At 38.1% G+C, this 25723-nt stretch overlaps 1 protein-coding gene across 3 annotated transcripts; it reads left to right on the top strand.

Annotated features, from left to right (window-relative positions):
- Window positions 1–1633: 1633 nt before the first annotated feature.
- LOC117414094 (eyes absent homolog 3-like) lies at window positions 1634–24909 on the top strand. Of its 3 annotated transcripts, none has more exons than XM_059000125.1 (19): window positions 1634–1754; window positions 8694–8791; window positions 10124–10173; window positions 10670–10779; window positions 11298–11366; window positions 12102–12156; window positions 12682–12827; window positions 13135–13272; window positions 13834–13901; window positions 14592–14775; window positions 15048–15181; window positions 15435–15518; window positions 16162–16251; window positions 16958–17016; window positions 17814–17974; window positions 18395–18509; window positions 18677–18798; window positions 19604–19704; window positions 20012–24909. In XM_059000125.1, the coding sequence occupies exons 2-19, from the start codon at window positions 8759–8761 to the stop codon at window positions 20090–20092; spliced, it is 1800 nt and encodes a 599-aa protein (XP_058856108.1). In that variant the 5' UTR covers window positions 1634–1754; window positions 8694–8758; the 3' UTR covers window positions 20093–24909. The 3 variants fall into 3 exon arrangements, with proteins under 3 accessions (XP_058856108.1, XP_058856107.1, XP_058856109.1); XM_059000124.1 differs by having other exon boundaries at window positions 15045–15181; XM_059000126.1 differs by lacking the exon at window positions 1634–1754 and adding an exon at window positions 9376–9418 and having other exon boundaries at window positions 15045–15181.
- Window positions 24910–25723: the final 814 nt, after the last annotated feature.

The following is a 25723-nucleotide window of genomic DNA, read 5'->3' as shown; positions in this document are numbered from 1 at the left end:
GTTTGTGTACTTGTTTTTTTCAATACTTGTAAGGACCTGAAGTTGCCATTAGTATACAATAGTGTGACAAGACCAACTAGTTAACAAGTCCATTATTTTGTGACTTTTAATAAGTGTAACAAATCCCTTGCAGCACAAGTCAACTTTCAGGCATTTTTTTATTCTGAAAACGGTTTAAGCAACTTAGTTCAACTTGACATATTGAAGAAATAGTCCTGCTGTAGTTGCCTAAAAAGTTGCCTTAAAAAGTTTCTAGACTTTCCTGGTGCTTCCAGCCTGTGTTGTAATATAATACATGTATATTAGTATCATCGCAGGCTAGTTATTTTTAAGTAAAGGAATGTGAGCCCCAAAGGTAAGTATCCTTTCCCGGTTTTTATCTTTGCACATGTGCAGTTCCATGCCATCTAGTAGATAAATACAGCCACAGTACTACAGCCAGTAAGAAGGGCTCATGAGGTCAACTTTTGCAGCCTGATAAAATAAACCAAGATACAAAAAGTTGCTAACCAATACTTTAAAAATCAATTACCTTGCCTAGTATTAGCAAGAGCAATACATCCCTGGTCCCCAGTTTCTAATATTGAAGATCTTTTGGTTCTTTGTTTGTTATCTTATGCTTCAGTTTGGAACATTCAGATTTCTAAGAGGAGTCTAAAGTTTTGTTTTAATCCAACGTTCCAGCTCCAAGCAGATCATTTCACTTGCCACTCAATGTGTAGAGACATGGAGGTGACAAAAAGAAACTGGTCTGCATTTGAAAAACCAGTGTATTCTAATTTAAAGTATAAGAAAGAAAGCAAAGTACGAAAGGATCATAATGCATTCATTAAACCCCTGGTAAGCGCGCCTTCAAATTAGTCATATCTGTAAAAAAAAAAAAAAAAAAAAGATTATTAGGTTTTTCATAGATGTCGCTGTTTGAATGCAAAGTAAAACCAGCAAGAAACTACTCAAAAACAAAACATTGTTTTATTATTTTCTGAAAATGTACCATTGTGAAACCGGGCCCAGTTTACTTCTAGTCTACCTTGCTGAACAAAATACTTACCAATAGTTGTTTCAGGTAAAGCATCAGTCAAAGCAAACTTTACAGCACGTATGCCACACAGAGTACTGGGTGTAATCACATCATTTTTTTTAGGAATAATTGCTATTTTGTCAATGTTATAAATTGCCTGGACAACACGAGTGCTGTGATTGGCTGAAAAGGATTCCAACTATTTTCTCTTCTAGGTTCAGGTGAGAGGGGGTTGAACTACTTCTAAAATATTATAAATGGGAGAAAGGCATAATGTCCTCATTGGTAGAACAACAGGAAATCGACACGCTAGACAGACACACAATACACACAAGGAAATCTGTTTTTTTGGCACCCTTCCCACAATCCACTTTGTCACTGATTTTTTCTAAACATCATTTAAGTATCTTATTCAAGGTACATTGTTATTTTCCTATTAACACAACCTTCAACCCACTACAATTAAAAGCCACCTACAAAAAAAAGATAAAACCGCGAAGGCATACAGATCCTCTCGAAACTAGATTGCCCTCCACCAGCAGCGCCGTCTTCTGCCAAATAGTGATCTTTCGTTTCACTTGTATGAGCCAGGTGAGGGTGACGCGTGCGCACTAAGGCTTGGTGGCACTTCCTGCTAAATAGTGTTACTTGGCAACCAGTGGGGAAGAGCGACCAGGCTGCATTTTGGGGTATGCGTTGTTGGGACTCGGAAGAAAATTAGTAAATCGTAATGGTAAGGTTATTTTGAAACTATTGCCATGCATTCTGCTTTAGCAGTCTTAAACGAGGATTTTGGTGTTGCAGCTTCACTTTCAATAAGAGAGATCAACTTTGAAGTGTGTTTTATTTTCTTTTCTCTTTTTACGTTTTCTTTTGTTGTAACGTGCACCAGTGTGAAAAAAAATACAGTATTGTGGCGTTTTTGCTGAACCAGGAAAAAGCGCAAAAAACCCCCAAACTAATACCGACCCGTAACGTAAGCACGTTGTAGTTGTTTGTTATTGTTATCGGAGATGGGGGGGGGAAGTGGGTGTAGGGCTTAGTCACGTCTGCTTGTTGATCGGATTTACCTTCTCAATCCAAGGTCCTTGCAAGTTTTTTGTTTGGTTTTACTAACCACTGTACTAGTACCAATACAAAGCATTGCACTGGGGCCCTTGTAAGCGTGCATCTTATCCCCGCTCATTTTGGTATTTTGCACATATCTCTAGCTAGACGAACTGCATGCCCATTTGTTACAAATGACATCCTTTTTGCACCGGTTATTGAGCGCAGTGTAATGTGGGTATAGTAAGACAGAAGGTCTATCCAACCACGTCTCTGGGTGCCATCTAGAGAACTGATTGTCCGATTAGGATGAACCCCTTAGCACAGGTTGTAAAGTATCCGAATCTGGGAGGCACTTTGTTCGTCTCTGTCTGTCCGATTTCAGATAGCAAAAGAAGAATTGATTTCATTGTGATGAAAATGGTTCTGGACATACTCTAGGAGCACAAGCTGCTGAGTTCATAATTTAGAGATTTATATGAAGAAATCTGTCTAGGTCAAACTTAGATTTTTTCATGTGCACAAAGTGTATATCGGCCATCTAGAGCCTACCCTTCATGTTACTGTGATAGCTCTAATTTTGAATTTACTGCCCTGGATTGGGGTGTGTGTCACTGGCATGCTTGTGTGTTCACCATACAGGGTGATCAACGCCCCATATCATTGATGTGGTTAAACTTACTTTTTAATCACACTCTACTTAAACAGTACATTACTATAAGTAAGATGCATGCATCCTCCTAAGGTAAAATATACAGTATCATTTGTCAAAGGTCACAATACAGTACGGTGACAGTAGAATTATTCTGACACTTCTGCCAACAATGTGTGGTCAAAGCTGCTCTTTCTCACAGATTTCCCCCCCCCCAAAAAAAATCTTTTACACATTTTAAAGTGACATTGGCTGTTTTTTGAGATTACTAGAAGAAAAATTGTCAATTCTTTGTATTTTATGAGGTCATGAAAATCTTTTTAGGCTGCAAGCCAAGTAAAAAGGATGGCGATGATAAGGCTTTGCTTTGGCCCACGGCAAGCTTGGAAAATGAAATTTCTGGAACACTCTAAATATCAATATTGATAGTTGACAGTATGCCCTTGGTTGAAGATAATCATTAGATTTATGTCTGCAGCTGTTTTCTGTATCCTTGTACTTAAAACTGGGCTTAGAAATGGATAGACAAACCGTTGGAGCAAACGCTGCTCAGCTTTAAAGTGCATTTGAAGCTGTGTGACTTGCAAACACTGCAGTTTGGAACACATTAGGAATCCACACTTTAAAGATATCAATTAGTTCAGTACACACACCTGTTTGCTGTCCTTGGCACTAGAAACATTGGGATAGAGTTCATCTAGCATCTGCATACTGTATTTTCAGGAGCAGTCTTTTAAATAGCTGTCGACTCACTGCATTTGTGTTTTGGCATGCAAGTCAAGATTCTAGTTCTGTGTTTGATTGGGCGATCGCTGAAAACAGATCCATAGATTTGGAATATTCTAAACCATAAACTATAGTTTTAGGGCGTAATTACATTTAATGTTTTACACATAGCTTCTATAGGCCTCTGTAAGGTATAAATATGCCATTTCAGATGCATCCTCTTTGTCTGAATTGGCTTTTAACATCAAGACTTAAATTTCACAATACGTAATTTGACCAAAGTGGTTATAAATAACGTACAGCAGAGCTGGCCAATCTTTTTGTCTATAAGATCGATTTACTGTGAATTTTTAAAAGAGCTGTACAGAAACATGTATGTACTAATATCACTGAAACAAAAAAGCTTGTAACCTAAAATAAGTTTAGTTACAGCTGGTAGTAGCAAAGCAATTGGAACTACACTTCACCTGGACATACTGTTTGTGAGCTCGTTAGCATGCTCAACAGTTGTGTTGCATTTTGACTGTACTTACCTGTACTTGCTACCAAAGGTGTGCATTCCTTTCCAACCCATGTGCCCTATTTGAACCATATCGTGGAGCTCAACAAGCCTATACTGTGTGGCTGAAGAGCCATGTGTAGGATAGCTGTGACCCATACTATCATACTGACAATGAAGTCATTGTACAGTAAGTGACTGGCAGGGCACAGCTGCCATTTGACCTCCAGAGGGTGGTTGCTTGCTGACCTCCACTGTAGAGATCCTGGGTATAAAGAGGCGGTTGGTTACTGATCAGAGGATGCTTCCTGACCTACAGTTCTACAGCTACAATATGGCCAGATGTTTTGCAGCAAGTCGAATGAAACCTGCTGAATAATGTTACGTTAACATATTGAATTGCATACCTCTTTGTAGTTTTCCCATATACTTAACGAAAAACTGACCAAAATTTTTAAATGTGACATTTTGAAATCTAACATGAAATACTGTACTACTATTATGGCTTCTGATAGACATTTTGCGATAACATTTTGTAGTTTCTTTGATTATATTGTTACATAAAATATCTAAATTATGTTCGTATAGTTTTAAATATTTTTTATTGTCTCAATCCTAAAATTGTAGGTGATGCTAAACTTTTGGCCAGAGCTGTAAGCTGTAGTGGGGATTACTGCGGTGAGGGAACCATTTGACATTCTAAATGGGGAGAAAAACAGGGATAATGTAAATCAGCACTAATAAACACAACTTTGAATCTAGCTTACTGTGCCTGCAATTACATTTATTTCTGCTGTGGCTGTGGTTTATTGTAATATTCAATTACTGTATATACTACAAGCAGTTTTCACAATTCCTGCAAGCTTTCTATGCATTATACTGTATGCCCGACATGCCAAAGTGAACAAACCAAGAAATAATTAATGTGAAACTTTTAGTTAAAAAAAAAAAAATCTAATTATAGAATGAATCCTCCAAACATCAATCACTTAAGTTTGTTGACAGGTGTGCTTACCTGAACTCAGTTTATTTTAGTATTTTCATAAGTAATTATGAAGTGTGTGTGGGGTATCTAAATAAAAATCTCATAAAGCTACCATGAAACTAGCGTTGTAGTAAACCTTTCAATTATCAGGCAGAAAATATGTTATTGTTTCAAAATTAAAACAGATGTTTATTTTAAAAAGACGTGTTTTTAAAATGTGATTTAATAGAAGCCACCAGTCTTCAGTACAGAATTGGCAAAGTCTTGTGAGTCTCTGTTGGTTGAAAAAATTGAGTTGAATTTGTCAAGATTAGTACGGTACCTAATCCAAGCCTGTTCTTTTTTTTTTAATTACGATTACCCACTGTCAGAAACTTCACAGAGCATGTCAAGCACTGTACTCTCACTGATCTGATGGTTTCAGTTAATACCGAGTTAGTGAGTGAGAGAGAGAGAAAGAACATATTTACCTACTTCATTGCTCTTTCTGCATGACTGGAGGGAGACCGGAGGTTACAGCTACGCCAGCGCCTTTCACGGAGTTACTCTGTCTGGCACATTTCTGATAAACACATTTGCTTAATTCTTCAGTGTTGTACAGCATGTCCCAGAATTACTTTTGTCCAGTCGAACTGCTAGAAACTCAGTGACGTGCCACGCTTTCCATTTCAGTAGAACTGGATTAGAGTTTGTCTTCTCTGCAGCAACAGCACAATCCACCAGCCGTCTCACACGGAAACGCCGGCTTAGCTCCAGGGAGCTTGGGTTACCTGCAAGTCTCGGACCAAACACCTTTGTTTTATTAGTTCACACAAACAAACATTGGATTTAAAAAGTCAGAAATCTATTAATTGCACTGTTCTGATGGTGTATGTGTAAGAACATTCAATACTGTATGTCCTGAAACATCAACTTATCCCAACACTTCAACTGCCCATATCTCAAAGTGTTTGAGATGGCAAAATGTAGCAGTCCCCTTCATTAACCTGTGCCCTAATAATATAGTTGCCATATTGTGGTCATGTGACTTTTTGGACAACAAATATTGCCTTCTTATTAGTGCTGGGACGAACATGGGATTTTCATATAATAATTGACTATTAGCATTATATTTGCAAAACATTATCAAAGCTATTATATCGAACACTGCATTAGAGTTGAAAAATATCCCATAAGTTAATAGGTAATGAAGGCCTTTTTTTCCCCCAAGTGAATTAACTGCAAAGAGGATGTCATACAGTAGTAAAAACAGTACATAAAGTAGACAAGACATTTGAATAATTTCACTCAGTCGTGTCTTTGCAAAAAACAAAGTGGGCATAGACACAGTTTCCATAAAATATTAACTTTTAACTTGGATTAACACTTCAAATAAAATAAATGTTTTATTGCATTCCACATAACAAAAACTAGGATCGCAGCATAAAAGAAAAACAAAACGTTGATCACTATGAGAGACATTTATTTTGCAAGTTTGGCCAGTGTTGGGAAACGTGAGGCGTTTTTGCGAGTGATGTATCTGATCTGTATCATGTGGGAGACAGACGCGGACTCTGCTTGACCTGATTCCCAAATCTGAGGAAGCCCTGGCACTTGCGTTGTGAAACGCGTTTCTCTTTTCTATCAATTGTGCCATTTCTGGCGGACATGGTTTTTCAGATATTTGTCCCTGCTTTGTCATGATTCACATGGTCAGGTTTGATCGTGGGTATTGCATTGCTCATTTTCTGGAGGCAATTTGAAGTAGTCATTTCATACTTGCAGGGTTATATAAACTGTGTCCTAAAATATGTTGATCATGTGACTTTCTAGTTTCATGTGACTTATTTAGTTCATATTAATGAATGTACTCTATCCATCTCTGTTCCTCTTGTTAAGAATATATCTTGTTGTGACGAGTACCTTCGTAGATTTCTCTTTCCCTGTCTCCCTCGTGGTCTGTGTGTTTACCAGTGTGGGCGTTTTCAGATATTCAAGAACAGCCTTGTGGAGAACCTCTGATATCGTGTGATAGCCAAAAAAATAAACCAGTGCTGTGACTGGAAACTGGTCAGCAAAACAGGGAAACTTTAAATTAATAATATTAATTATTCATTTAAAGTGTCCCTGTTTTGCTGACCAGTTTATTTTTCACAGTGACTGCTGGAAGCACAGCAAAATAATCATACTCTGTAACAATTCACACTGCATCAAATAACTTGAGGAACATCGAAAAGAAGTGTCAAGCATGAAACGGAAATATTACTAGCATGGGGTCTCTGTAACCTGAACAGAGATGTCTGTTACCTGGTCCTTATGTTATTTAAGTGCAGTTTCCAATTGATCTCAATTTCCAATCAAAATGAAGTATATCTGAAATGGATGATTAAAAAAAACAAAAAAAAAAAAAACAGGTAGTTTGTACATCACTAAAATGCAGAATTAGAGGTCATTAGTGTTTGTTTTATTTTTGTAAGACCTCAAATGTAACGAAAACCATTTGCCATTGCCCCTATTTGTTTAAAGCACAAACACATCCTGTTCAGAACTCACATTTCTGTAAGTAAACTTGACTTTGTGTTTTGTTTATTTTTTAAACGGCCCTAATAAATGTTATTGCAGATTTGTATTAGTTTTACTATAAAGGTGCAGAAAAGAGACTATACTTGTTTTAAAGGTCAATCCAAAATGAGCTTTTGGATGACAGTGCAACTATGGGAGACTGGGTCAGTACTTTAGTACTAATGTGAAGTGAAATTAGGTGCAATGCTCGTCACATTTAGCAGGAAACAGAGAAATGTAAATACATATAAGCAACCGGATAAACAAATTCTAGCATGATAATATTTGTTTATCCGGTTGCTTCGGTGTACGGTCTCTGTTCTGCGCCTTTATTTCCAATTTGTTTAATTGGGACAGCCACTTATTCAGGATATTTTTACTTCTCGTGATAAAGCAGCGGTGACTGTAATGAGTGGAATATGTAACAGTAAGACCCGACAGCGAGGACGGTATTGGGCAATAGCGGACAGCCTGAGGGTGTAATAAGGTTCGACATCGCAGGCAGAGGGCCTTATAGCCCTTGGAAGGTCCAGTATTTCCCAGTACCACTCACCCTGGAGGGTCTTATTGCACTTAGAAAATGGGGAATTGTTACGATAAAAAGACAAAAACAAGTTTTGTTGTTTTAAATTAGGTCGCTCAAGGATATCTGTCCACGTGAAAAAGCACTTATGCTAGTACTTTTTATTTCCTGGTCGTCTATTGAAAGTTTAATGTACCCCCCACCCCCTTCCAAGGATACTAGCCAATGAGATGCCAGGAAATAAAGAGCCAATTTTCTAAGGGTTGTTAGAATTCCAGTCTGGCTTACCTGTATATGACCCTTCCTAATTTTATGCCACTTGCATAAGTGCTCTATATTAAAAATTAAAAAAAAAACAGGTTAGATCCTATCACCTTGTCATATTGACAAGACAGCTTGAACTTGATCACTTGAATGCAGCTCTAGTAATCCTTCAGTAGGTACAGATAGTATTCATAAAATCTCAGTTAACAGTGATGGCCTCATTAACTACATTTGGTTATATAAGGGGCATATTGATGCACAGGTCATACACGTGTGCATGTGTTGGGTCTATTTCAGCTGAATACTTTGTGTGAAAAACGTGTCATGTGTAAACCCTGTGCATGTGCCTTGTGTGGTTCATTGTTCAACTTGTACCTCCCCCACTTTAACCAATAGTATAAAAAGGACTGCAAAGTGTTTGCTTTCTTTAAACAGGGTTTTGGAGAGTAGAAATCCCCTGTAGAATCAGCTGAAAAGACTCCTGATATTCCCAGACCGTGATGGACGAAGCCCTAGAATTGACAGAGCTTCCGGTAAGTGCAGGAAAAAATGTAATCCATCAGAAACATTTATAATCGGGGGGGGGGGGGGAAGTCTGCTTTAGAAAAGAATGTTCATTTTACACAAATTCATTCATTTTAACAAAAAGGCAGCATTCCATGTGAAAGCAATAGTTTTAATGTAATTGTCTCAGCCTATGCAAACACTAGGTGCAATTGTTTAGATCATCATTTGTGAAACCTGAACGGTTCTTCAGTGGTTTATTCAGATTAAAACAGCAGTTTTAATTTGCTTTTGATTTGAAGTCTAGCCCTTCCTGGCTGTACCCAAACGACACTCTTTTACTCTTCATTATAGTTACACAAAGGCACCTATTCTTTGAATGCATGATATGAGCCTTTGATCAATTTTGCACCCTTTGTGTGTTGTTAATAATGTTTCATCATTATTTTATAACCTGCAGTAAATCAGGAAGTGCATTTCATGTGTCATAAGTGCATCTGCAGCATTAGCAAGTTTCACAATTATTGCTATAGCACTTAATTGCAAGTTCCAAAAGCAGAAATCTGTATTGATGAGTTAATGAGCATATATCATTGTTGGTTTTCTTTTGAAGCTTGTTATGAACAAAAGTACGTCCTATTAATAGCTACCAAGAAGTAAGTATGTTATAAAGGATACCTGTCATTTTACTGTTTGACATATCTGCTTTAATAAACCGACATTTAAAAAAAAAAAAAAAAAAAAAAAAAAAAAGGGGAAGCCATGCACTTTTATCCAAATAATCAATTATTCGATTTATAAATTTCTAGAATATTCAATTACAAAAATAATCATTTGGCACAGCCATACATATTTTAAAATGCAAAAGTCTGGTAATCTGGTTTGCTTTTCTAACAGCTGGATAGGTATATACTTTAATGGAGACAACAAAATCACCAATGTTTCACTCAAGTCTTTCTCATTGTCTTCCAGTTTTTTAATCATTGGGGGGTGTATTTACTGTATATTTCAGCCGGGTCACCCAGAGCATCTTTGACTGGGTTTTTCACTTCACGTAGACCTAAATTACTTTTAAAAATGTATATTGCAAAACAGTGGAACTTTTAGTTGTATAAAGACTTATTTTGTATAAATTGTAACATTTATTTTATTAAGCTTTTTCTGCTCAAATGTAAAAACCCAATTGAAAATAATTATGACATCTAAAAAATATTATAAAGGGGACTTATTTCTGTTCAAACGAGCCAGTAATGGATTGGTAATGCATTTAGTCTTAGAATACTAGTTTTACCTTACTTGTTACTCCTTTAAACTAAACAGACACAAGATTGTTTTTCACAACCAATGTTTTTATTTTACAGGCAAAGAAAGCTCGACACGAGTTGCTGGATTCTGAAGAGCTTTCACCAAGGTTTCTCATTTGAATATCCTAGTGACTTAATACCTATTAAAAAATAGGACTAGTTTGTAATGGCATAGACTAGTAAAATGCATGTGCAGCTAAAGACCACCTTGAGGGTGTTTAAGCAGCACCTTGTTTTGTCATTATTTCTATCAGAAATGATCTGATTTCAGATTTTCATTTTTTGTTTTTTCAAGTTTGTTTTTGGTGTAAAATTTTAGTTTTCTTCCTGATTTTTCTGTCCTGCTTTCAATAGATTCCCTTATAAAAGTTCACCATATTAAAAGTGTAATAAAGCATAGGTAAACATTATAAAGAATAAGCAAGGTGTGATAAAGCCTAGTAATAAACATGGTAAACCAGGGTGAGTTAATGAAGATGCAATGTAAATCAATGTCATGGTAAAACTGTGGTAAACCAAATTAATTCTGTCTTCTTTCTTTCTTGCTTGCTTTGCCATCTCTCATTATTATTTATCTGTGAATCGCAACTCTTCCTCTCGTAGGACAGAGGGGATGCCAGATACTCGCAGCCAGGTGGGTGGCGTGGAATCTGCTGCTCACAAACCTGAACCTGCTAGCTTCCTGGACTCCAGCATGACCCTTCTCAATGAAGGCAAGTCAGGGCGATAATCTGGGTATAATTAGCAGCATGCAGCAATGCAGCATCACGTCAGCTTGGTTAATGCAGATTTTTCTTGTAGTGCTGAAACAAGTGTTTAAGCAAATACTTTTAAGCAATTGTTTAATATGTTTAAGCAATTTTTTTTAGCAAGTACTGTGTGGTAATTTGATTAGATGCGTATCTTAAATTATCCTCATCCAATGACTGGCCAAAGAAGTATTGCATTGTTTGAGTGGAAGCAGATGTGTCTTGTCACATGTGGAAGCTTTCTGTGATGAGAGCCACTGTAGGAAGTCGATTTCCTTCTTGCTGTGCCTTTAGTTGTCATAAAAGTAATAACCATCTGATTTCATACTTTATTTCTGTTTACCTCCAGCACTCAGCTGCTTTTTTCCTGACCTAAAACACATCAGCTGCAACCTGCAGTAGATGAATATTTTGCATAGGTTGTTTCATGATGTTTGGAGCCTTGCATATCCAAAACTATCAGGCTGTTGTTTTGTTTGCAGTTAAAAGAGAAGAGCCTGATCCAGTGAGTCAATCTGGGAGAGACTCGGCAGACCCATACACAGAGGCGGGTATGTTTTCAATGCTTTTGTTTCATTCATTTTTTCAAGAAAGCAATGTTCTTTCTGCACCCATTATTAAAAACAATAAATAAGCTGGTCATTCTCAATATTAATTTATACAAAAAGCTTACTGTTTAGTTTGTTGGAAAGGTGTGGTAACTATTCATCTTCCAATGGTTGAATGACATTGACCAGAGCTTGTCATTTTTTTCTTTAACCCATTAAGTGCCATTGTTCTGATTTGAGGAGAGGTTACTTAGGAATTTTTTGAACATTTTTAACTGGCATCTACCTGTTTTTTTTTAATTCTCTTCATACTGTATTGATAACTTAATTTTGTTAACTGCAAAGTTAAATCGAAATGTATCTTAATTCTGCAAATATAGCCCTTCAGATGCTTACGACACCTCAATCTGAAATAAGAAACTGAAGCCTGAAAATTATCCATTTTTGGTGTTTTCCTCCCCACAGTGATGATAAAGCTCCAGTCAGTATGTGTTGAGCTTCATAGCTAATGTGAAATTTCACTGGTCTGATTACAAGTGAGACATGCCGGACCTCGGAATAGGAAGCCAAAACGGAGGATTTAATTTTTTTTCTTTTAAAGAAATACTGATTTAGAATGTATCGCATGACATAAATGCAGCTTGTGTTCTAATTGTTTTCAGTGAAAAATGTATTTGGTACTTAATGGGTTAAACCATTCTGTGACGCATAACTGTGTTTGTCTTTAAACCTGCACAGGCTTTAACACAAAGACATCGCATGAATATACCTCACAACTGTACCAGACAAGCAAGTACGTTTTCTATTATGTTTACAAAGGGGTTGTTTATGTAGGGCAGTGCTTACCACGTATGTATATTTTTGAATAGGAATGAACTCCCAGAGCACGATAGTGTCCTAAGTCAGCACATTCTTTTCAAGCGTACTGTATACTGTACTTCTTGGTAGCTAAATGCTTCTTGTCCACAAGGACAAACACTTTTTAGTGCACACGTTCTAACCGCAGAAGGGTGTGATCAGATGCCTGGAGTAGCTATCTCCTCTATAACTGCAAAGCACTCAGTTGTAGAATATGTACTAAAACTAAAGTTTTTCAAGTCTTTCTGAATGTTTTCAATGGAGAAATGAGTTTTCGTTCACATTCTTATAACACAGGGTTTGATGTACATATCTATAACTACACTTAACTTCTGCAGCCCCTGAGTCCCCACTTCTATATTGCACCCCCCCCCCCCCCAGGACCTGACTGTATACTACGTGTAGCCGCAGCCTCTCTCCGGCAAGGGGATGATTGTTTTTATTGACTGTTCATTTTCAGGTCATACACGCACATCCTTTCCCCATCTGTAGCAGCACCGGCCATCACAACGTACTCTGGACAGCCGCAGTACCCCGTCTCATCTCAATCTACCACTTACAATGCCTACCCACAAGCCAGCCAGAACTACGGCCTACCTCCGTTCGGTAAGAGCTGTTTACAGAGTCAGGGCCATCTCCGATCTGACCTTCAGAAACAACACTGGCGTGCTAATTGAGGTGTACTTTCTCAGTACCATCCATTAACTTACCGCAGCTAAGTGAACACTAACAAAGTGTCATTTCTAAACATGGCTCTTAATGTGGTTTTTTGTTTTTTATATATGTGAAATCGGAAGACGAGTATATTTCAGGGTCTTTTAAAATATGTTGAGAAGACAGTGTTGCATATTTATTTCTGTTCATATAACGCCAGCTGGGTTTGTTTGTTTATGTTTGAATGTTGCTGTTCTAGGTGCCATGTGGCCAGGTATCAAGTCTGAGAGCGGCTTGTCTGAGGCTCCGTCTGTTGCACAGCCTGGTTTCCTCAGTTTCAGCACAGCGTTTACCTCAACCCAGCCTGCTCAAGCACAGTATTCATATCCTGCCCAAGGTAATCATTAAGAATCCCAGCTTCGTATTTTCAACTCTTCCTAGTCAACTTAACTACATAGGAGGCCGTGTGGTCCAGTGGTTAAAGAAAAGTGCTTCTAACCAGGAGGTTCCCCGGTTCAAATCCCGGCTCACTCACTGACTCACTGTGTGACATTGAGCAAGTCACTTAACCTCCTTGTGTTCCGTCTTTCGGGTGAGACGTTGTTGTAAGTGACTCCGCAACTGATGCATAGTTCACACACCCTAGTCTCTGTAAGTCGGCTTGGTTAAAGGCATCTGCTAAAAAAATAATCAAATAATGCGTCATGTTGACCTGTGACCTTAGATGTCTGACATGTTGTGGTCATGTGACTTTGTTGTAATGTGTGATATACAATTGTATTCAATTAATTTTTGTATTAAGTTTGGTGTTGTCCACTTAAAATAGAAATTCTGTGTTAATTTCACCTTCTTTCAATCAACCAGCTGCTTGCCCCAATAACTTATTTAACCTAGTATGGTACCAGATGCCCTAAAAAGCTAAGTTAGTTTTAAAAGACCATGTATTTTTTGTTTGCAGGTACCAGTTTCACAAGCGTTTATTCCAGTATCCCTGCTGGTACAGCAACGGCGACTGTGGGACAACAGGTTCGGTTTTCTAGATTTTATTATCATATGGCATCTTGCTGTGTAGATTTTCAGTTTGCTCATTTCTAAAGAAGGCTATACATTTAAGTAACTATATTGCTGCTGTTTCTGATGTGCTTATGCATTGTCCCTGTTCTGTGAACTGTAATGTATACTCTTCTGAGCAAGAAAACCCTTTGATGTATACACCTTTACAGGTAGCGTTCATTTAGCTCCAGTCCAAACTTTGTAGTTAGAGCTACTCTTAAATGCAAATGAATCAACAACTCCTGGAAGTAAAGTAAAACCAGTCGAGTACAGCCTCTGATGAGCCCATGTTGGAGAGTATGCCAGTGTCAATCTCTTTGTGTTTAGCATTGCACTCATTTTATTGCCACATTGAGCAGATTAATTATAATAAGTTAACGTATACCGTTGACCCTGTCTTGTCTGTTCTGTGTACTTCTGGTTGCATATTGTAAGCTGAGCTCTGCTGTCATCTAATGTACATTTACAGATTAAGTTTTCCTGTTACTGTAAGGAGAGGAGTCATAACAAAAATATGTTGCAAGGGTTGAAATAAACCATTAGGAATTGATTGATTGTGTGTTTTTTCTTTCTTTTTTTTTGTACAATACTGTTTTCTTTTGAGATTATTTTCCATGTGATGATTTTCATATGGTTTTCCTTATATACCTCATTCTTTTTTAGGAATACCCTAATTACACCACCCTGGGCACAAACCAGTTCCCCCAGTATTACGCAGCTCCAAGCTTTGTGCCAGGGGGTGTTGCAGACAGCAGTGCTGTCAGCGGTCTTGTCAATACTGTAGCCTACCAGAGTGTGAAGGCAGAGATTCCTGCTCCTGCTCCTGCTGGGCAGCCTCCAGCAACAGGTATTGGGTTCATCATTGTCTTTGTTTTCTGTTTTTCAGATGGTTAACTTTGCCTCAATGGCTCTTTTGAATGTAGTTTTTCAGACTGGTTGAAATTTAAACAGGTTATTGTTGTCATGGCAGTCAAAGGTGTTTACATTCAGGCAAATATTTTCCTTCTCTATTTCAAACTATATATATTTAAATGCTAAATCCTTCTTGAGAACTTTTATAATCAATATATATATATAACAAACAGAGGGGGAGAGGTAATTGTTTTGGTTTTCCAGCAGACTCCTCAGCAGGGTCGCCTCTGTCTGCGGCTGGCAGAGACCCAGAGGAGACGGGCCACCGGAACAGCAGCGGGAAATCAAAAGGGAAAGGGAAGAGATCAGATGCATCCCAAACAGCCGAGAGTGACCTGGAGGTAAGCACTGAGGGAACTCCTGTTCAATTGCTCAGCTTCAGGGGGAAATGCCGTTAGCTGTCTCTTTTCTCAGATCTTTAACAGCATAAGGAAGTTGCATTTCCCCATCTGGACAGAGCGTTTGAGTTCACTGTTTGATTGGCTTGGCTGTCCTATATGTTTGTACAGTAAAAAAAAAAAAAAATCTTTTTTGGTTTCTCTTGTGCTGTTTCAACTAAACCGAGTCTATAAGCAGGCTTGTTTTATTTTCCAGAGAGTGTTTCTGTGGGATCTGGATGAAACTATTATTGTTTTCCATTCACTGCTCACCGGTTCCTTTGCACAAAAGTTTGGAAAGGTGGGTACTGCAAATCCGCGTTAAACATTTGAGTGTTGTAGAGTCCCCAAACTTTACGCTTCGCTGCTTGTGTTTCTGCTACTGCGCAGCAATACAGTTAAATAGTTAAATTGATGCCGTGGCATTTTCATCCTTAACCCTGAATCACAAACCCAAGAAAAACAAAGAAAATATATCTACTTTAAGTAGAAGTAGCTTCATGCTACATTTGTTTTACCTATCCTATTACCTTTACATGAGGCTTGTAATCCTTCAGAGTGGTTCTAATTACAATTACTTACATTTTGTTTGATTTCTCTGTTGAGGTACTTTGAGTTCAGGCCATGCACTTCAGCTCTAGTTGCCTGCCATAGACAAATGCAATGTAGGCTAGATCCGCCATCTTGTACACAGCAGTGCATTGCCAGTAATACAAATATAAACGTAATCTAAAGTGGCAGATTCTTCGGCTGATTGTGTCTGTTACATATATCCATGACAAGCAACTAGAACTGAAGAAAAAAAAAATTAGAAACACTCAGAGTGGTTGAAATGTCATCAAGGTAAGGGAGCAGTAAAAGCACAAAACAGTTAGAAAATGAAATGAGACGCTAATACTCTTCAGCTGCCTCTGGGTAAGTGTGTTGTTTCTGTTTTTGACCAGGACCCAGCCACAGCTCTTACACTCGGTCTGCAGATGGAGGAGCTGATCTTTGAGGTGGCAGACACACATTTATTCTTCAATGACCTGGAGGTATCCATTCCTGGTAGACAGACGATGCTTTAAAACAGATGCTCTAACACCGTTCTCCTTCCATGTACAGTAAAAGATAACTACAGTGCGGGGTCCCAGAGTGGTAAAAGCACAGCCCTGTGGTGTGCAAGGCGAGTCCTGTAGCGCAGGTTCACAGCCTGGCTGGTATCTCAGAGGGAGTTGTTATACTGCATTGTAGTGGCTTTATTAATGTTGGGTATTATACATTGGCAATGTCAGTACAGTACTGCAGTACTATACAAAGAAAATCTGCAACTGACTTCCTGTCCTGCTAAGCGCTGAATTCACTATTCTAGACCCATAATCAAATGTGCATTGATTGGTTACCATCGGTACCTTTCAGTTGGTAGCAGCATGTGTAAATGATACATGCTAGAGGTCCATCGGTTAAGAGAGGGGATCGTATCTTACAGCATCAGATATGGCAGGTCCTACTGTATATTTAAAGTATGTTTATTAATTGGATAGCCCTTAACAATAAGTGCCACTTTATGTGAATAAGGGTTGAAATTAGGCGTTTTTATAAGAGGTCATATTTAAGATAGTATGCAATTGCATTTGGATTCCTGGCATTTATTGTTTTTTTGAATGCCGTAACTTCCTGATACAGAAAGAGAAGGAAGGAATTGTCAATCAGTCATGAGGGGTCTGCATCTTCATTTTGTTTCTCTTGTTATACCTTTAGGAGTGTGATCAGGTTCATGTGGAGGATGTTGCCTCTGATGACAATGGTCAGGATCTAAGGTAGTATAATTTGTCAGTTTTTCATGACACCATAGATTCATTTTTCACTACTCAAAATCTAGTTCTGGAAACAGTTCTCAGTTTATGCACTGTTCTGATATTCAGTTTATATTGTTTTCTGTTTCACTCCTCACATCCCAACCTTTTTTAAAACTCAGAAGTTTAAAGCACCCTGCTGTGGCCTAAATATGAGGTCTCAGTATTTCATGCACACCAGAGAACCATTAACGTGTCCCCTGTAACACAAGACAGATCAGTTATCTTAGTTAATATGTCATAGCTATACTAAATTGCTTTTTCAGTACTTTAGTCTCTCGCTAATCCCAACCCTGCTAGTCTGAACTGAACTACAATCCAAACCGTGCTATTATAATGAAATGAATGCCGATATCGACTGTACAGCTGTGGCCAAAAGTTTTGCATCACCTAGAAGTTTAGGATTGAGATGTCACGTAATCAAAGAAACTACTAAAACGATATTGTAAAAGTCTTGCCGAAAGCCGTAATAGTAGTACAGTATTTCATGTTGGATTTTGAAATGTCACATTTTTCAATTTGTCAGTTTTTCATTAAGTATATGGAAAACTACAAAGCGGTATGTAATGCAATATGTTAACGTAACATTATTCAGCAGATTTTAGTTCATTCTATAGGTTGATGCAAAATGTGTGTCCATACCTATAGACACAACACTTCAATATTATAATTCTGTGAGCGTGTTAAAGTGCTTTGAAACTGTATAATCGTTAAGATCTTGACAATGGGACTAACTGTGGTCTGTTCTGCTTTCTTTAAAGCAACTATAATTTCACTACGGATGGCTTTAGCAGTTCTGGCAGTGGCGCGGGCCCCTGCTCGGGAGCGGGCGTGCAGGGAGGGGCGGAGTGGATGAGGAAGCTGGCTTTCCGATACCGCCGCCTGAAGCAGATCTACAACACCTACAAAGGCAACATTGGGGGTAAGCCCCTCATTATGTACCCTCCATAGACTTGCATGTGCTCAGCTGCAATAGTGGGGTTTTTCTCAACAACTATTGCATGATTTGAATGTTTGCAAACTTGAGTTGATTTAAAAAAAAAAAAAAGAAAAAGATATACCTCTTTAGTGTCGATTTCTGTCAATTAAAACGTGAGGGGATTCAGACTGTTCCTCATTATGTGTCACACTTCTATATATTTGTACATGTGCACAGGTCAGGGGATCTGCTTTTTCATGATACTTTATAGCCTTTGTGAGGGCTGACTGTTACATAAATACCTATTGTATAACCAACTGTTAAATAAGCCGTGCATGTGGCAGGGTTTACAAATCTATACAGGTGTGCCTTTTATTACACAATACTCCCGAGTTTAATTATATATTTTTCTTATTTTCACAGGACTCCTCAGTCCGATGAAAGGGGATTTACTGGGTCGGCTTCAAGGGGATGTTGAAGCTGTGACCGACTCTTGGTTAGGGACTGCATTAAAATCTTTGCTACTGATTCAATCCAGGTATCCATTCTGTGTTTGGTAACTCACAAGCTGCGATTGTAACACTTAATCTCCGAGTTCATGGTTCCTTTTCATCTTGCATGGATGCTCGGTTCCTCGGTTTTAATATTACATTTTATTATGAATTATACCAGAAACCTGGTGAAATGTTTTTTTCCCCCTTTTAGAGGGAAGTGTGTAAATGTTTTGGTCACAACAACTCAGCTGGTGCCTGCCTTGGCCAAGGTGCTCCTGTACGGACTTGGAGAAGTGTTCCCCATCGAAAACATTTACAGCGCCACAAAAATAGGTAACAGACTTTACATCTACAACACTGCTGCAATGTCCTTGGCCCTTAGTGAAGCTAGTAATAACGAACATTCTGTTAAAAAAATGTATCTTTATTTAAATGTGTGTGTATAGGTGTCACATTTTTTGCTAACCAGTATATAGTTATCTCCACACACTGCTATCTTGTGACAGGCTTGAAATAAATTGTTATGCCACTTATTATCTGTGCTTTTTTTAAGTGCCGTAGCCTTCATTTGATGTATCCGGTACCCCTTTCTTTTTTATTTATTTATTTATTTTTTAAAATTTTAGTCGTTGCCAATTATTTTTTATTATTTTCTCCCCAATTTGAAATGCCCAATTATTTTTTGGCTCAGCTCACCGCTACCACCTCTGCGCTGACTCGGGAGGGGAGAAGATGAACACACGCTATCCTCCGAAGCGTGTGCCGTCAGCCGCCCGCTTCTTTACACTCTGCAGACTCACCGTGCAGCTGCCTCAGAGCTACAGGGTCGGAGGACAACGCAGCTCTGGGCAGCTTACAGGCAAGCCCGCAAGCGCCCGGCCAGACTACAGGGGTCGCTGGTGCGCGGTGAGCAGAGGACACCCTGGCCGACCTAACCCTCCCCCCCCCCCCGGGCGACGCGCAGCCAATTTAGCACCGCCCCCTGGACTCCCGTCCACGGTCGGCTGTGGAATAGCCTGGATTCGAACTCGCGACATCCAGGCTATAGAGCGCATCCTGCACTCTAGCGAGTGCTTTTACTGGATCCGCCACTCGGGAGCCCCACACTCCTTTATTTTTAACTGGCGTTTCATTGCAGGGAAGGAGAGCTGCTTTGAGCGAATTGTGTCTCGCTTTGGGAAGAAGGTGACCTATGTGGTGATCGGAGACGGCCGTGATGAGGAGTTTGCAGCTAAACAGGTATTTCCTCCTCTGTTTTCAACAAAACTTTATTTTAAACTCAATTGTCTATTTCGATGCCTTACAAGGGAAATGGGGACAGAATTCTTCTGCAAACTGCACATTGTACAGTTTTGTGAAAATAATCCATTAAACTGTATTCTCAATAAATGGGAATTTGTTTTTAAATAATTTTCAAACATCAACTTTAGCAGTTTTACTGGACATCGCAATAATCCTTTGAAAAAGTAACATACATTTAAAAATACCATTTATTTATTTAAATATAAGAAACCTATGCATCACTCTTTTTTGTTTTTTGTTTTAGCACAACATGCCCTTTTGGAGGATAACGAATCACAGTGATCTCCTATCACTATACCAGGCCCTGGAGCTGGACTTTTTATAAGGAGAGAAAGGCGGGGTCCAGAACCGAGGTATAACTAGAGGACTGTAGGTCTGGACTCGTATAGAGGACTGTAAGTCTGGACTCCTAGACTGTAAAAGGACTGTCAAACCTGATCCACAGAACAAGGACTATTGGCCAGGATTCACACACTGTCTCTAAGGAAAGCTAATCCTGTGCTGATCTGGTTGAATAGACTGAATCCTGAGGTATGCAATTGTCACGCCTACAGAGTGCTGGCTGTGAGAATTACAGCTGTGAGTGTGCAGTCTGGTCCTAACACGGGACACAGCTGTATGAGTTACAAGCTGGGTCCAGGGACCAGTGATCCTGGTGGCGCACATACATTCATTTGTACAAAAGGGAATGCAGATTCACACTCCTAGCTGGTCCAACCTATGGACCCAATCCAATACTTGACAGACTCACCCAAAGCATTGCCATCATGTCATAGATGGTGACTCATGAAGCATTGTTTCTCATGTCATAGATGGTGACTCTCTAACTGTGTGTTCTACACATGCAAACAATACTATACATGCTCTTTGGAGTGGACAGTTCGGACATCAGGCTTGTAGGGTTTTAGTATAGACTAACATTCAGATCTCCAAAGGGAATGTTCTGGTCCATCTTAATTACCTTATTTTTTTTTTTTTGTTTAATTACAGTATAGTTGTATCTAATCATGTAAGATAGGAGTGGCCTCATTTAACTGTTACATTTATAAAACAGACATGCTGATTTTTATTTCAAAGTTAGATGCAGGTGTTGAAATATTTCTTTTGCATATGGATTTTGAGTCATTGGGGGTTTAATCACATTAAACTATCATCAATTAGTTTCAGTTCAGTTTTGTCAAAATGAAGCTTGTAGTATTTCTTGGAATGACTCAAACTGCTATGCGACGGGAGTCTTATTTCCATCCCCAATGAGCGATACAGGCAGGACATCCTGCTGGGTACCTCACTGTTTCTGGTCTTTATTGCATTTACTTTTTTTTTTTTTTTTTTTTTTACTTTTCAACATCTGTTACTAAAAAAGATGAAAGTGATCATTGGCAATAGACCTTTTTTTGTATGGATTTTCTAATTCAACTTAAGCACAGGTCCAAGCCTTGTTCCTCAATTTCCAGTCTGTGTTTTAGACCAGGTGTTATACAGTTTCAGTAATTTGCAGTGAGCACAGTCCAGGTACTTTTTCCTGTGTCTGGTTTATATGAAAATGTAGAGTTCAGTTTGCAGGTGAATTTGAGGAATACTGTTAATCAACAGTTCCTTACCACAGCTGGTCATTTTGAGCAGTTTTCATCTTGCTCAGATCACCAGCTTTTTAAATGAAGGTTGTTATACTTGGTAAAATCTTAAGACATTTAGCAAAAAACAAAAAAACTTTCTGTGTTAACATAGCAACGTTGTGGCTGCCACCGAGTAAGTAGACCAGCTATAACAATACCCCCATGACTCAAGCTGCCAACCAGAACGTCCTTATCCACATGGTCAACTGTTACCACTGAGTTTCAGTCGTTTACTCCCAGCAAATTCAGCTCTGGCCTGACTTTTAAACAGTGTACATATTGTCCATGTCTTTTGAATACATCTATTTTGAAATAAGAAATATTATAAAAAACTATAGGGTTGAAGCATAAACTTGTACTAGGCCTGAAATGTGTTACTCCTGTCCTAACCGGGACAAACAGGAACAAGGTCTGCAGCCTCCCACACTTCCTGGCTAGATTATTTACCACTACAGTATGTTTTGATGCAAACCTCTCTTCCAGGAAATGGGCTGAGATCTCCCAAACTCATTTTAATCAAGTCAGGGATCCATTTTTTGAGGCCATTATAACCCACAATACTGCGCTATCTTTGCAAACTCGGAATGCCTTGGAATGGTATGTAAGATCACAGTGAGCTCAGACACAGTCCTGAATGTGTGTTTGAGGATATGACGGCTACGTATAAAAGCTTCTCATTAACACTTTATGAGAATCCCGTCTATAGGATCGGCACATTTTATTTTGTTAGGGTTTTTCTTTTGTTTTTTTTTACTTGTAAAGTCAGTAATGGGTCAGTATCTCGGACCTTGCCGTGGTCACTATAGGATTGTTGACCTTTTGAGTAGTTGTGTATTAGTTGTCAAATGTGAAAAAATTGAGCCTGAGCAAATTGCATTTTCTTACAGCAGCTTGACATAAAGAATGTGTATACAACATGTTTTGTTTGTGTGTGTGTATATATATTTATATAGTGCCTTTTAACCTATGGTAACAATAAATCCTGTACATGGAAACTAAAACTGGGACAGGTTCTTTAGTTTGGTTGCGTTATTTAGTTTAGTTCAGTTCAAGTTGACTTTCGGTAAACCACACAGACTTTAAAGCTGTAGTAACATCAGTTTAATAGTGAGACTGAAAGAATACAGAGCACTGAAATGACGCCAGGTTTTTTAGTTTATTGTCAGAAAAGCCCTGGTATCAAAAGTTTTCATTTAAAGTAAAAAAAAACAAAAAAATGGAATAAGTTGAATGCCTGCTGTATGCATGCAGTTTGGACGTTAACTGGAGAACTTTCCAAAATCCATGCCAGGCAAAATTGCATCATGTTACTATGGTACTTTTTTAATGTATATTTTACTATGTTTGTTTTTTTCTACTTTTGTTACAATACCTTTTAAATTCAGAGACACAATATACATTAGTCTCTTAATGCTGGCAAAGACAATCAGGTGTTTTCCTGTAGGTAGGTAAATACCATAGAGTTTGAGCATGTGGGCGATTAACAGGGGAAATTCTTCTTTGTTGCTTGTGTCCAGTACATGCATAGCATCACAATACAAGGTATAAGGCTATTAAGTGAATGTTGTTAAGTAATTATTTGTAACATTTTGTTATCACTGTCTAGCTAAAAAGTGAATTAAACTGTGTCCATCTAAGTTCTCTGATTTGCTTGTTTCTCTGTCAAAATACTAGTGTCTCAATGATCTGCATGCTATAGACAATCATATAGAAAAGGATTAGTGTCTCAGTGGTCTGCATGCTATAGACGAATCATATAGAAAAGGATTAGTGTCTCAGTGATCTGCATGCTATAGACAATCATATAGAAAAGGATGTTCCCCTTATTTAGGGACATGCACATTTAAAGATGAACAATAACAGTAAAGCATTGCATAGCCGTCACAGCGCCCCTTTTTAGATGTACTGTCCTCTGTCAAAAGGGAATGGCCAAAATTTTTACAGGCAAAAATAGTTTTGTGACAAATTCTTAAAAATAATTGAAATGATGTTGTGTACCAAGGCATTCAAACCACCTTGAGGAAAATGGATGTGTGTATTGTTTGACACCTGTCTTTTTAAACTTTAACTTGTTTAAAGTACATCTTGGGGCTATACTGGCAAGGTTGTATTGTGTAGAGACAGATATCAAGACAAAAGTATATATATATATTTTTTATTGTTCCTGTTGTCAATCGCCTACCCTGTATCAATGTGTGTATCTTGTGTGTGTTTTTTTTATATAGTTTTCTCAAGCAAATAAAATAACATTAGGTCTTGATCAATGCACACTGAAAGGAAATGATAACTTCCATTGCAGTGTTTGTATTCCTTAGATACAGTACTTTGTGTTGCTAAGTGTCCTGTCTTTCCAGATTCTAACTGTGCTAGAACTTGAGTGCATATGCTCCATCTAGTGTCCTACATGTTTAAAGACTTGAACATCAAGCAATTGTAAATGGAGTAATAGAAAGGTTGACTAATATTCCAGCTGTCTGCCATCTTTAATGTATGCTGAATGTTAAGCCAATTTCCCTCCAGTGTGCAACCTGTATTTGAACCTCGTTTAGTTTGAGAGGGCTTTAACACTTCACTCTGGATACCAGCATGAATACCTTATTGACACTAAAGATTTATTTTTGGAAACCTCACTGCTGCACAGTGCTGTACATTCTCTAATATACATTGTGTCTTCTCGACAATGAATATGGCCTTAATATATTAAGAATATAACACTGCACACATTTGCAGCAGTTCATTCTCAGAATTGAGAATTAACACATCAATGGAAGGCAGGTAGCATTGATTCAAAAGACAACGCACCATTCTGCTGCACACAATTATAAAAATACACAGTTTCTCCTGTGCATCAATCCTGTGACTTTGTGTCTTACATTTTTAGCACATGTGTTTATTTCCCTCCCATGGTCTACCAATATACAACTAAATCAAACAAAACATAATGGTAAGCTGTAATACATTTTGATGAATAGGATTCACCTTGAACCGATAAATAATGACACACTCAATGGCCTCCAAGTGGATCATTATTATTGGTTATAAAAGTAGAATGTATTGCATTTAATGTGTGTGTGTTTTTTAGCTGTTGCTACACATATAGGAAGACTGTGTTGATGCTTCATCTCATTTCTTTTAGCAAGGACTGAAATTAACAGAAGCCTTATAGCCAGTGTACTGATCTTGCTATGGGAAGTCCACTCTGTCTAAGTATGCTTTTAAAAGACAATGTGCTGATTTCATTATTTTATACGAATGCACACATGGCTATAATGTCCCCAGTTTAAGGAAACTCTGATGCAACCCCAGGCTGTTAAACACATTTCCCCTAAATAATAAAACCTGACATTCAAATGGTGTGTAAGATTTCAGCAGTCTAATCTGGGCTAGTAATCAAACCTTTGTTTCTTTCTACCCTTACTTCAGAAAACTCCTGTATTGTACAGTTTTTATTTATTTTTACTACTTTTTAAAAATGTGTTTTGTCTCTTCATTTTTGTAACGTTTACAGTAAAATCTAAATATGATATCTTGCTCTTCATTTTATTTTTTGGTATGTGTAAAATATAAATATATATATATATATATATATATATATATATATATATATATATATATATATATATAATCTATCTATCTTTCCTCCCTGTCTGCCATCCTGGTTTAAGCAGTTCGATTCCTTCAGCGTAACCTCTAGTGCTCTACAATGTAAATGAGCCGTTCAGTCTTCACATGGGACCCTGGGAAGAACTGCAAGCAAAAACTGCAGTTTTTTTTGCTTCCCTTTTAATCCAGTTAACTGTCAGCAAAAAGACACACTGCCCTTCTGTACATTTAAAACAGTAATTTAAAAAAAAAATACAGGAAACTCCTTCAGTGCGGTTATCTTCAATGTGAATGCTTAACTTGAATAACAATGTGATAGATATGGGGCACTACATTAGATCAGCATGAGGCCAGGTTGTGAAGTTTATTGGATGGGTTAATGCACTAGCCTTTCAGTTTTGAGAGACTGGACTAGAATCTGTTTGGAGGTCTCAACTTGTTCCTCGGTTGCAGCAGGAAATGGAGACCAAACTCTTCCCTGGCACCCTATGACAGTGGTTTTCAAGCCGGTCCTCAGGAACCTCTGTGTCTTCTGGTTTTCATTCCAACTGAGCGCTCAATTACTTAACTAAACCTTTAATTGAACTAATAATTAGCTTAATTGGGCCTTTTTAATTGTTCTCAGATCCTAAAAAGTTGCAGATTTCAAGTTATTTATAACATTTTATAGTTAAGTTGAAATCTCAAATTGTTTAGGAGTGGAGAACAATTAAAAAAGGCCTAATTAACCTATTATT

The sequence above is a fragment of the Acipenser ruthenus genome, chromosome 25 (genome assembly GCF_902713425.1).
Source record: "Acipenser ruthenus chromosome 25, fAciRut3.2 maternal haplotype, whole genome shotgun sequence".
Lineage (NCBI taxonomy): Eukaryota > Metazoa > Chordata > Actinopteri > Acipenseriformes > Acipenseridae > Acipenser > Acipenser ruthenus.
Note: the sequence above shows the minus strand (reverse complement) of the source record. Positions and strands in the feature narration are given on the sequence as shown.